The following is a 12,896-nucleotide window of genomic DNA, read 5'->3' as shown; positions in this document are numbered from 1 at the left end:
TGTGGGCACATCCCCAGTGGGGGGTGTGCAGGAGGCAGCTGATGGATGTTTCTCTATCATCGATGTTTCTAACTCTCTATCCCTCTCTCTTCCTCTCTGTAAAAAATCAATAAAATATATTTTAAAAAAAAAAAAAAATAAACATGGGCCAATTATTTGAATAGACATTTTGCCAAAGAAGATACACAAATGGCCAATGAGCACATGAAAAGATGCTCAACGTCACTGGAAGATTCATTAAGGAAATGCAAATCAAAACCACAAAGAGACACCACTTCACACCTACTAGAATGGCTACAATTTTTTTATAAGTGTTGGCAAAACTGTGGAAAAAGTGGAATTCTGATACACCATTTTACATTCCTAAAATGGTGTCGTTTCTGTGGAAAACACTTAAATAGTTCCTCAAAACACTAAACATAGCCCAACCAGCATGGCTCAGTGGTTGAGGGTCAACCTATGAACCAGGAGGTTGTGGTTCGATTCCTGGCCAGGGTACATACCCAGATTGCGGGCTCAAACCCCAGTGTGGGGCAAGCAGGAGGCAGCCCATCAATGACTCTCTCTCATCATTAATGTTTTTCTTTTTTTTAAATCTTTATTGTTGAAAGTATTACATATGTCCGTTTTTTTCCCCCCATCAATCTCCTCCAGCCTACCCCAGGCCCTCACCACCCCACTGTCTGTATCCATGGGGTATACATTTATGCATACAAGGTCTTGGGTTGATTACTTCCCACCCACCCACCTTCCCCGCCTTCCCTCCGAGATTCCACACTCTGTTCCATGCTCATTGATGTTTCCATCTCTATCTCTCCCTTCCTCTCTGAGATCAATTAAAATACATTAAAAAAAAATAAAGCACACATAGAATTGCCATACAACCCAGCAATTCTACTTCTGTGAATATACCCAAAATAATTGAAAACAGAGATGCAAACAGACCATTGTATACCAATGTTCATTGTGGCATGATTCATAATAGCCAAAAGGTAGAAAGAAATCCAAGTGTTCTTCAACAAATGAATGGATATACAAAATGTGTCATATACATACAATGGAATATTATTCACCTATAAAAAGCAATGTAGCCCAGCTAAGGCTCCGTGGTTGAGCGTCAACATCTGACCCAGGAGGTCATATTTTCATTCCCAGTCAGGGCACATGCCCAGGTTGTGGGCTCGGTCCCCAGTAGGGGTCGTGCAGGAGGTAGCCGATCAATTATTCTCTCTCATCATTGGTGTTTAATCTCTCTCTCTCTCACCATTCCTATCTCTGAAATCAATCTTCCTACCTAATAATAGACAAATATGCAAATTGACCGTACCTTCACTATGCCCACGATTGGCCAGGAGGCACAGGGGGGCGGGACTCGGGGTGGCCGGGGTGGCCAATTGGGCCAGCGGGACACTGAGCTCGTGTCGCCAGCGGCGGCACAAGCTCAGCGGCTGCGCCATGGCTGTGCTGCAGCACAGAAGGGGCCTCTGGGGCAGCGAGCTCACTTCCCGCCACGAACCATCAAAAGCGGGGGAGCTGGGTGCCTGTCCACTCCGGCACCAGGCCTTTCAGAAGCCTCCGCCGCACCGGAGGCTTCTGAAAGGCCTGGTGCACCAGCGGACAGGCACCCAGCTCCCCCGCGATCGAAAGCGAAAGCGTGTAGGGGACCCTACACGTGCATGATTTAATCATGCACTGGGCCTCTAGTATATAATAAAAGGGTAATATGCAAATGGACCGAACAGTGGAATGACTGGTCGCTATGATGCTCACTGACCACCAGGGAGCAGATGCTCAATGCAGGAGCTGCCCCCTGGTGGTCAGTGCACTCCCACAGGAGGAGCGCCGCTCAGCCACAAGCCGGGCTGATGGCTGACGAGAGCGCAGTGGCAGTGGCGGGAGCCTGTCCTGCCTCCGTGGCAGCGCTAAGGATGTCCCCCAAGGGCTTCCATACTGCGAAAGGGCACAGGCCGGACCCCCCTCCCACCCCCGATTACACAAATTTCATGCACCAGGCCTGCAGTAAAAATATTTTTTTTTTAAATAAAAAGGAATGCAGTTCTGATACATGCTACCACATGAATAAACCTTGAAAACATTATGCCAAGTGAAAGAAGAAACTAGACACAAAAAGACAAATATTGTATGATTCCATTTATATGAAATATCTAGAAAAGGCAAATTCATAGAGACACAAAGTAGATAGGCTACCAGGGGCTGGAGGGAGGAAGGAGTGGGGAATTCTTGCTTAATAGGTACAAAGTTTCTGTTTGGGCTGATGAAAAGGGTTTGCAAACAGTGGCCATGTTTGCACAACATTGTGAATGTAATTAATGCTACTGAATTATGCACTTAGGCATTGTTAAATCAGGAATTTTATGTTCTGTGTATTTTATCACAATAAAAAAAATCAAGAAATGAAACAGTGTAAGCTTTCTTACTTGTGGCCAATTTTTTTTTTTAAGAAAGCAAAACTAAGCAATACATTGTATAAGCATATTTTTAAAATTTTAATAAAATGGAAAACAAAACGTAATATGTTACCTCTCATGGGAGGCAGGAGGAAGGCGCAGGAGAAAAGCACATAAGTAATTATAAATATAGGTGATTATTGCTAACGATCCAGCTTTTAAGTGGGGTGATAGTTTCATGAATGTACATTGTGTTAGTGTGCCTTAATTTTAAAGATATATGTCATATCTGCCTCACATATATTTATAGTTAACATTTTAAAATATGAAGGGGGAGAACCACCTGACAGAGGGAAAGTCCAGGCCCGTTTGCAGAGATGTGATACAGTAGGTCTGAGCAGGGTCTGAGAATCTGCACTTTAAATGGCCATAACTCTCCCCATTCCTGTGTGCAATGTGACTGCAGCTCTTCCAGCCAGAGTGGAGCCTCTTTCCACCCCTTGAATCAGGTTTGTGAGGACACTGGCCAATGGAATAGTGGCAGACAGAAAGGAGGGACTTGAAACGTGCTAGTGAATTGGGGCTCACCTTCTCTTATTGCACCTGGGATCTGGGGGCTGCCATATGGATGAGCCCAAGCTATCCCTCCATGGAGGGTGAGAGGTCACATAGAAGGGAGCCCAGGAATCCCTGCCCACCAGCCTCCGTTACCGGACGCTGACAGCAGACGCATGAGTGAGCCCCTGCCCCATTAACCCAGCCTAGCCCAGGCCAAAATGATCCCCAGCCCAGCCAGCCCAGCCCAGATTGCTGACCCACAGGATCACAAGCTAAATAAAAGGCGGCTGTTGTTAGCCATTACGCTTTGGGAAGGCTTCAGCAGCCAAAGTTAACTGACACAGCCAGTATGTGGAACATGAAATCGGAGCTACTCTGGCTGAATCTGGGGTGAAGGGGTTAGAATTTTGCTCCATAGGTTCCTTACATCTTCTGTAGCCGCTTATGTTTACCAGCTCTTTGCCTCTCAGTTTCCTTCCGAAAGGAAAGGAAACATTTTTCCGAAGCCCTTTCCTCAAGAACACACACCATAGGCTGAGAAGGACTCACACTGAATCCTCAACACTTCCCTCCTGTGGCACCCTCACGTCCTTCCTCCTCCCTCCCACCCATTCAGTACATCACCTCTCCTTACAGAAATCCTGGAACTCCAGTCTCTGCAGCTATTATCCCAGAGAGAAGAGATGAGCTTTATTTCTATGGACCCCCTGGGAATGGAGAGAACGCGGGTCCTATGGAATGGAGGGAGGTGTTCTCCGCAGGCTGCCCCTCCTCGCATATATAGTATGAAACCGTTCTCACCACCACTACGGAATAATTGCTTACCCACCAGGTGCATGGAAACTCTCATTTCATGCTCTTGTATTAGTAACTGAAATAAGGATTGTCAACTTGTCTATTTTTTCTTTAAGTTCTGTTATTAGGTGCATACAAATGTACACTGAGTGGCCAGATTATTATGACTACCCCATCAGTACTTCGTTGGGCCACCTTTTGCCTTCAATACTGTGGCGATTCTTCTTGGCATTGACTCCACGAGATGTTGAAAGGTGATGCGAGGAATCTGACACCATGCCTGATGAATAGCACTGTCCAGTTCTGGGAGACTTGATGGTTGTGGAACCAGCTGCCTGATGGCTCTCTTAACTTCGTCCCACAAATGCTCAATTGGATTGAGATCTGGTGATTGTGGGGGCCACCTAAGCAAGGCAAAGTCTCCCTCATGTTCTTGAAACCACTCCTGCACAATAGGAGCACCGTGGCATGGCGCATTGTCTTGTTGGAAGAAGCCATCTCCATTGGGATACGCCATCAACATGACAGGATGAACTTGATCAGCAACGATACTTAGGTATATTGTGCTATTCAGACGTTGCTCCACATGAATTAAAGGGCCCAAATCATGCCAGGAAAACATGCCCCAAACCATAACACTGCCCCCACCAGCTTGAAGGGTTGTATTCATGCATGTGGGGTACATGCTTTCATGCTGTTTCTGCGAAATTCTCACTGCCATCTGCATGATGCAACTGGAAACGTGATTCATCGGACCACATGACTTTTTTCCAATGCTCGACTGTCGAATCCTTATGTTCCTGTGCAAATTGGAGACATTTTATCTTGGTAACTGCAGACCCCAAAGGTGTTTGAACAGGCCTTCAGCTTCCATAATCCATACAATGCAGTGTACGGCTAATTTGCCTACAAACATCAGGTGGTCATAATAATTTGGCCACTCAGTATAGATTCATTATGTCTTTCTTTTAACCAGACTCTTTATCATTATGAAATGTTCTTATTTATAGCTAGTAATTCTTCTTGCCATAAAGTCTCTCAGTCTAATATTACTTATAACACACCGACTTTCTTTTGGTGAGTGTTTTTGTGGCATCTATTTCTATTTACATTCAATATAATTACTAACAGAGTTGGTTTTAAGTCTACCATTGTGCTATTTGCTTTATATTTAATCCATAAGTTCTTTTTTATTTTTCCTTTCCTGCCTTTTTTATTACTCAAGGTGTTTTTTTTAATTCCCCTCAATTAGCATATTTTGTTATATATTCTTATATTATTTTAATAGTGGTTACCCCAAATATTTCAAGATATGCATCCTTGACTTTTTATAATTTAAGTAAATGGCTTTGTCACTTCCCACGTAATAGAAGAAATTTGCAACAGTTTATCTTTTCCTGTCCTTTATGCTATCTTTTCTTAGAATTTTATAAGAGTTTATTTGAGCCAAACTGACAATATGTGCTGGGGAGCAAGATCTCAAATGCTCTCCTCCTTTATGCAATTTTTTTCATGTACTTTACATCTATATATCCTAACTCTCATCGTATTTTTTTAAACCAATTGCTAGCATGTGGGTATGAGATCATTTGAAATTCAAGTAAATAAAAGTCAAGGAGACAAATGAAGGGTTGTGTAAGTTTAAAGGAAGGATCAAATTCAAGAGAATTTTCAGAAAGACAGATTGCAGAAGTCATTGAGTAACTGCATATGGAGAGGACGAGGGAAAGACAAGGCTTGAGAATGACTCTTGGCTATAAGCTTGAGACTCCGGAGGAAACTGATACAGTGGATAGGTCGGAAAGCTTGGACAGGGGGGTTAGGGTTTGGGTGGAAAGAGAAGAAAACATTGGCCACTGGAAACAGAGGACCAGATTTGGAAACTATTTAAATATAACACATTTATTTATTTATTTAATATATTTTATTGATTTTTTACAGAGAGGAAGGGAGAGGGATAGAGAGCTAGAAACATCGATGAGAGAGAAACATCGACCAGCTGCCTCCTGCACACCCCCTACCGGGGATGTGCCCACAACCAATGTACATGCCCTTGACCGGAATCGAACCTGGGACCTTTCAGTCCGCAGACGGACACTCTATCCACTGAGCCAAACCAGTTTCGGCTAAATATAACACTTTTATTGTAAATTGTGTGAGGAATGAGTTTACTAGGGGACTAAATAGAGGAGTGGACAAAAGTAGGTTTACAGTTGTTCTTGGAAAATAATACAATAATTAATAAATAGGAATACAAGAGTAAATTCTGTTTCATGTACTCTCAAGTCAGGGGGACAGATGTAATTTATAGCCAAGGGAATGTAGTCAATAATATTATATTAACTTTAGATGGTGACAGGTGGTAACTAGACTTATTGTGGTGATCATTTTGCAACATATACAAATGTCAAATCACTGTGCTGTACACATGAAACTAATATAATATTGTATGTCAGTTATGCTTAAATTAAAAATAAATAAATAGATTCTTGAAAGTAGCATCAACTCTGATACTTTATAAATGAGGAACTTCCAACTTACAAGCTTTTAAATCAAATAGTATCCTCAGATCAGCTTTCTAGCAGTAAAGACAGCCAGTCAGTGGCAAACCCACATGGTCCATTAAACTTGTAAATACAATCTGCCTTTCCCAGTATGAAATCCATCAGAGATCAAAGGTGTGAGGATATTAATATAAGTTTTAAAATTAAATCTGTATTCACAAGAATTCATATCAACACTCCTCAGTTCTTCAACCTGCATTTTTGGGACAAACATTCTTCTAGTTCCCGGGAAACAAGGTAGGGGGCCATGTTGGCATTTGGTTATTCACCTTTATCACTATACCCAGCAAAGCCTGGCACACACAGACGCTCAAGTCAGTTTACTGACTTGAACGGATGATAGACATGGCCTCTGCCCCCAGAGAACTCAGAGGTGAGGGAGAAATGGATACTACAACAGAGTTCACTGCGCCTGTCACATCGGCTTCCAGCTGCAGTCAAGACCAGGACCTCAGAGGCGGAAAGGCTGTCAGAGGAACCAGCTCTACAAGTGCCTTAGAAGAACAGGCGCTCACCTCGCAATAACAGCTAACACTGTGCGAGCTCTTACTATGTGCCGGAATGTTGTGTGTGCTTTCTGCGTTTTTATTCATTTAATTCTTCAACAGCCGGAAGCAGTAGATCCTTCTATTATCTAATAACCCTATTTTCACAAATGGGCACCGAGAAGATAAGGAACTTGCTCAAGGTCACGTAGTTAGCTAAGTAGCAGAGGCTGGATTACAACCCAGGCCAAGCCCTTGGCCGAGTTGGGGTGCTACCTCTCCTGCTTGATGAACGGTACAGGATTTCCAAGCCCCCCTCACATCATCAGCCTTGAGTTCTCACCATTAGAGTCACCTCCAAGGGTCAAACAGAGACAAATCCTTTACTGAGTTAAGTAAACAAACTCACTAGCTAATCACATCAGCCAGCCTCAGGGTACGACTTCTAAATGGCCATCAAAGTCCATTAAGAACCGTGTGTGTGTGTGTGTGTGTGTGTGTGTGTGTGTGTGTCCGTTAAAACCATGACTCAGGCGGTGCTTCCCAGTAGAGAGGGCAAGGAAGACCTAAAGCAGGGGCACCAAGCTGGAGAGGCCTGATGCTGGGAAGTGGAGGCTCCTTCTGAGCGGGAGCCAACTCCACTACCCCCCTCAACTACCCTCCTATCCCAACACCCCTCCCCCATCCAGGCCCTGGGGGAGCACCACAGCCGGGAAGCAGGGCCATGGCTGAGAAATGCATTGGGAAATAGACCAAGGAAACTGCCTGACAAAGCATTTGGGAGCAGTGTTCCCTGGGAGCCAGCCAGGTTCTGGGAGCAGTGGAGCCACCCACTCTGTCCCATGACAGATCTCTGGAAGGAGTGGTGTTAAAACGGGTTTCTGCTTTTGAGCTATCAGGGCAAGACATCAGGGCTTTGGTCCCAGGAAATTGTATGACATTAGTCCTGGCCACACAGAAAATTCAGTGCAGCTGTACCTGGCTGAGCCCCCAGCGACTCCCCTCTCTGCTAGAGAAGCACTGGGCTCCGTCCACTGCTGTAGGTTGTGACCCAATAGATTCTGGCCAGTTGTGTTTGTATTTGTCTCTCTCTCTTTTTTTGTATTTTTATTGATTTCAGAGAGGAAGGGAGAGGGAGATAGAGATAGAGATAGAAATATCAATGATGAGAGAGAATCATTGATCGGCTGCCTCCTGCACGCCCCCCACTGGGGACTGAACCCACAACCTGGGCATGTGCCCTGACCAGGAATCAAACCGTGACCTCCTGGTTCATAGGTCAACGCTCAACCACTGAGCCACACAGGCAGGGCTGTAGTTGTCTCTTGTGAGGCACAGAGAGATGGTGAAAAAGTCAATTATCTGCATCTCCCCACATAAGCACAGCCAGTGGGAGGAAGTCAGATCTCAACAAGTGATTATTGGAAGAATGAATGAGTGAAAGAACAAATGCATTTAGGTCAGTGCTATTCTCTCTCTCTCATATCTGTGTGTGTGTGTGTGTGTGTGTGTGTGTGTGTGTGTGTGCGCGCGCGCACGCGCGCACACATGTGTGCTTTTATTTTTTAATGGTAACATCAGTTGAAATTCTGACCCAACCACAGTGATTTCTTTTAGGTCCCCAGACTTGGGACCCACACTTTTTGCTCTGTTGAGGTAGGAAGATGTCTATTAAGATGTCTAGATCTATTAAGGACTCAAAATTCAACATCCAAGAGAATGGTCAAAGCTCAAAACACTGACCAGCTTCTCAGATTACCGAGGGCTGACAAGGTAGCACCAAGATTGCACGTCCTCCACATGCTCGGGGCAGGCCGAGGTGGGTGCTGACCCAGGAAATGCTCTGACCCTCCAGGCCCAGCTTCATTCCTGGGCCCACCAAGGCAGCCCTGGTGATTGACAGGCATGGGGTGTGCAGCCAGGTTGCCTTCACCTGCTGCAACTCCTTTTGTTTCCTGTGGGACAGTTTTCAAATGGAGTTTTCAACACCCAGGAAACCTCTTCTTGGCTGGCAAGAATGCAAGGAGTTTGCATGTTTATTGCGTTTCCTCTCCTAAAAGCCCTGCCCTTTGGAGCTTCGCCCCCGTATTGCTGCCCAGGTATTACCCAAACCTGCCGTGTGCCAACCCCAAGTCACCGCCCCCTGCTCCCGCACACACACCTCTCAGCCCTGGCCCCTGGTGTCCTCTTACCTGTGAAATCCACTTTATTTCCCATATTTATAACCACAAGGTTCTTACAGAAATGTCCCCTGACTGCCAAGATTCATTCAACCCTGCAGGGTAGGTAACATGATAGTCTGAGGACAGTGTCACGGTGTGCTGCCAGAAATCTGCACCTGGAGGAAAGGGAAATCCTGAGAAACAGAATAACATATCCCACAGGTAAATACAAGATATCTCAATTTGGCTTTTTTTATTAGCTAGAATTAAATTTGGCTAAATATGAGAGAAAGCCCCAATTAGCAGTGACTTAAGCACGTAAGATTTTATTTTCTCAAATAAAAGAGCTAGGCCCGGCCAGCGTGGCTCAGTAGTTGAGCATTGACCCATGAACCAGGAGGTCACAGTTCAATTCCCAGTTAGGGCACATGCCCAGTTTGGGGGCTCGATCCCCAGCAGGGGGCGTGCAGGAGGCAGCCAGTGATCCATGTTCTCTCGTTGATGTTTCTCTCTCTATTCCTCTCCTTCCTGTCTCTCTAAAAAAAGCAATAAACACATAATTAAAAAGAAAAAAGAGTCGGGAAGCACGAGGTGGGGAAGTAAGCAAACAGACCTGGTATTGTCAGTTCTATGAAGCTCTTTCCAGCTCTTGCCTTTAGGGAGACCCTAACCCTTAGGTCTAATACGGCTGCCAGAGCGCCAGCCATCATCCTCATGTTCCAGGCACAGCAGACTTCCCAGAAGATGCGCACAATACTGTCCGTGTATCTCATGAGTAGGTTTTTGGTCACACATCCACATCCTACTACAATGGAGATGAGGAAATACAGTCTTTATTCTGGGAATCCAGAATCTAGAACTGTTTATAAGACAATTGGCCTTATCTCTGCAGAGATGACTGTTCTAGATTTTAAAAGCCTAATGAGACATATAGGTGAGCCTTGATTGACTATATAAGATTTTTTGAGGGCAATAGGGAAAATTAGAATATGGACTGAATGTTAGATGATATTAGAGAATCATGGTTAATTTTATTAGATTAATCATAAATTTTGTTTTCATAGGAGCATGTTTTCATTTTTAGAAGATGCAAGCTAAGAGTGAGGTGTCCTGAATCTACCACTTCCTTCAAAATGTTTTGTCAAAATTCTGTATATAAATAGGTGAAGATATTTATAAAGAAAACACGGAGAAGATAGTAAGAATTACTCATAGTAAGATAGGTATAGTGGGTCGAAGGGGTATGGATATTTATTATACTACCCTTTCAACTTTTCTCTATGTCTAAATTTCTTATAATAAAAATTGGGGGAGAGTAGTTCTCTATTTGGCTGGTCCCCAGTCTTATGTGTGGTTGGCTGACTCCTGGTGAAAAGGAATAATGTTCCTCCCAGCAGTCCGGAGCCAGTCAGTTCAAAGGGTCTGCAGGTGGTGGGTGAATCCCCCCAGGCTTAGCCAGGGTGGTCCTGGAGCTTTTGGAGATTGGGAGAGAGAACTGATTCTTGGCCCTCAGCTTCTTGGAGGGTCTTCCCCATCACTCGGAAGGCAGCATGGCACCAAGGACCCACAAATCCCGTCACCTGTTTGAAATAACAGCGTGACAGAAGAGATGAATCCAAGACATGCCAGTGCCTTAGGTACAGCCTCATTAGGAGAATCTGTCCTCCCTCCCCCATTTCTGCCCATATCATCTCGGAGCAGGCACGTAACTTCACTTTCCTCGTCTGTAAAGTGGAGAGCGTAGTCATTGCCTCACCCACCTCCAGGGCTGTCTGAGGATCAAAGAAGAAGTCGTGTGTGATTTGCTGTAAGCTAACCAATGTGCAAGATTATTAGGAAGATGACCTTGCTCGCCCCAGAACTACTTCATCCTGTTACACTCTCATGCAGTTACTCACAGACACCAGGACCAAAGGACATTTTTCTTTTTATAGAATGAAACTTTCTTTTTTTAAAATATATTTTATTGATTTTTTTACAGAGAGGAAGAGAGAGGGATAGAGAGTTAGAAACATCGATGAGAGAGAAACATCGACCAGCTGCCTCCTGCACACCCACTACTGGGGATGTGCCCGCAACCAAGGTACATGTCCTTGACCGGAATCGAACCTGGGACCCTTCAGTCCTCAGGCCGACACTCTATCCACTGAGCCAAACCGGTTTCGGCCAAAGGACATTTTTCAACATTCTGCATGTGGTAGTTTGGAAATAACTCCACAAAATCTTTGACATTCCTCCCTTCAAAAATGGAACCTAATTCCCCTCCCCTTGAGTGTGGCCTGGACTACATGATTTACTTCTAACGTAGAGTTGCCAGATAAAATACACAATGTCCAAATTAAATTTGAATTTCAGCAAAACAAATTTTAGTATAAGTATGCCCCAATTATTATACAGGATATACTTATACTAAAGTATATGCATTGTTTACCTGGAATTCAGATTAACTGGGGATTCAGATTCCTGTTGTTTTTGTTTGCTTTGCTAAAACTGGCAACTCTATTCCAGTGAACAGACAAATGAATGTGGCCTAAGTAACGATGTACGACTTCCGAGCATAAAATGCATTGCAGCTTTCACCTCGCACTCTCTGAGGTCGCTCAGGCTGGGAGAAGCCGGATGCGGTGGTGTGCGGACACTCAGGCAGCCCATGGAGACATCCGCTGGCACTTCGGCCAACAGCCAGCACCACCTCACGAGCCACGTAAGTGACCCATCTTGCTAGTGCAGTGGTCGGCAAACTGCGGCTCGCGAGCCACATGGGGCTCTTTGGCCCCTTGAGTTTTTAGCAAAGGCCAGTTTAGGAGTACCCTAATTAAGTTAATAACAGTGTACCTACCTATATAGTTTAAGTTTAAAAAATTTGGCTCTCAAAAGAAATTTCAATCGTTGTACTGTTGATATTTGGCTCTGTTGACTAATGAGTTTGCTGACCACTGGGCTAGTGGAGCCTTCAGCCCCGGTCAGCCCTAGAGGTCTGCAGCCCCAGCCAGTGCCTTGCTTACCACCTCATGAGAGACCGAGCCAGAACCACCCAATTAGGTTGCTCCTGAATTCCTGACCCAGGGGCACCGTGTGGGATAATAAGTGATGGTTGCAAGTTGCCTCTGGCTCAGCCTTGGTGGGCACTGTGGTTCCTACAGGATGATCCCACTTGGAGGAAGCTCAGAGATTTGACCGCTAGACCCTGCTAGGCCACCTCCTATCAGACCACTCAAGTGCCCAGGGCAGGTTTCCATGAAAGCTTTGTTAAAAGTAATGGCACCCAGGACCAAGTCTCTGCAGGGAAAGGAGCTAGCAATGCTTTCCAGAGGCCTGTGCGGCCCTTCCCTGCAGGAGAAGATACCCCAGGGCCACCTGATTTGGAGAAGTTGTTTAATTCCTCAAAGCTCTGGTTTTATCTGTATGTACAGGTGTGATAATACCTACTTGCAGGACTTTTGTGGGGATTAGAGATATTAAAGTAACATTTATTAGGAGGGTGGGCTGTACTAAGCACTATTGCACTTCATACGTATATAATCTCCTAACAACCCATGGATACTGTGCTTCTCCCCATTATACACATTAGGAAACAGGCATGCACAATTTACATGATTGCCATTGCTAATAAGTACGCATGTGCCCGGTACATAGTATGCATCTTTGTAGAAGTTACTGTTTAGATACCTTTTACCCCTCCAAACCACTGCTTTTCTAGGAGAGAAAATGGGGCGTCAGCGGGGATTGGTAAATCTCCTAAGATGACTCCAAGTCTGCACTCTCCCCCCACCCACGGCAAGTCATCCCTGGGGCCCTCCTGCTGGGGGTTGTGGGCAAAGGGGTGAGGCTGGCTGAGATGGTCATTCTCCTGATATCCCTCCACCCACCACCTTCCTCCTGCTGGTGTGCTGGGCCCAGAGGAGTGAGGGAGTTATACCGCCA

At 45.0% G+C, this 12,896-nt stretch overlaps 1 protein-coding gene across 2 annotated transcripts in view; it reads left to right on the top strand.

The window, feature by feature from the left end:
• Positions 1–12,896, top strand: part of TXNL4B (thioredoxin like 4B) — a 35,204-nt gene that overhangs the window by 20,339 nt on the left and 1,969 nt on the right. For both annotated transcript variants that reach the window (XM_054710325.1, XM_054710324.1), the window contains one exon: positions 11,481–11,676. In XM_054710325.1, the coding sequence (XP_054566300.1) occupies positions 11,481–11,676 (196 nt within the window). The remainder of the gene's footprint in view (positions 1–11,480; positions 11,677–12,896) is intronic.

Source organism: Eptesicus fuscus, chromosome 21, assembly GCF_027574615.1.
Source record: "Eptesicus fuscus isolate TK198812 chromosome 21, DD_ASM_mEF_20220401, whole genome shotgun sequence".
NCBI classification, from domain to species: Eukaryota; Metazoa; Chordata; class Mammalia; order Chiroptera; family Vespertilionidae; genus Eptesicus; species Eptesicus fuscus.
Note: the sequence above shows the minus strand (reverse complement) of the source record. Positions and strands in the feature narration are given on the sequence as shown.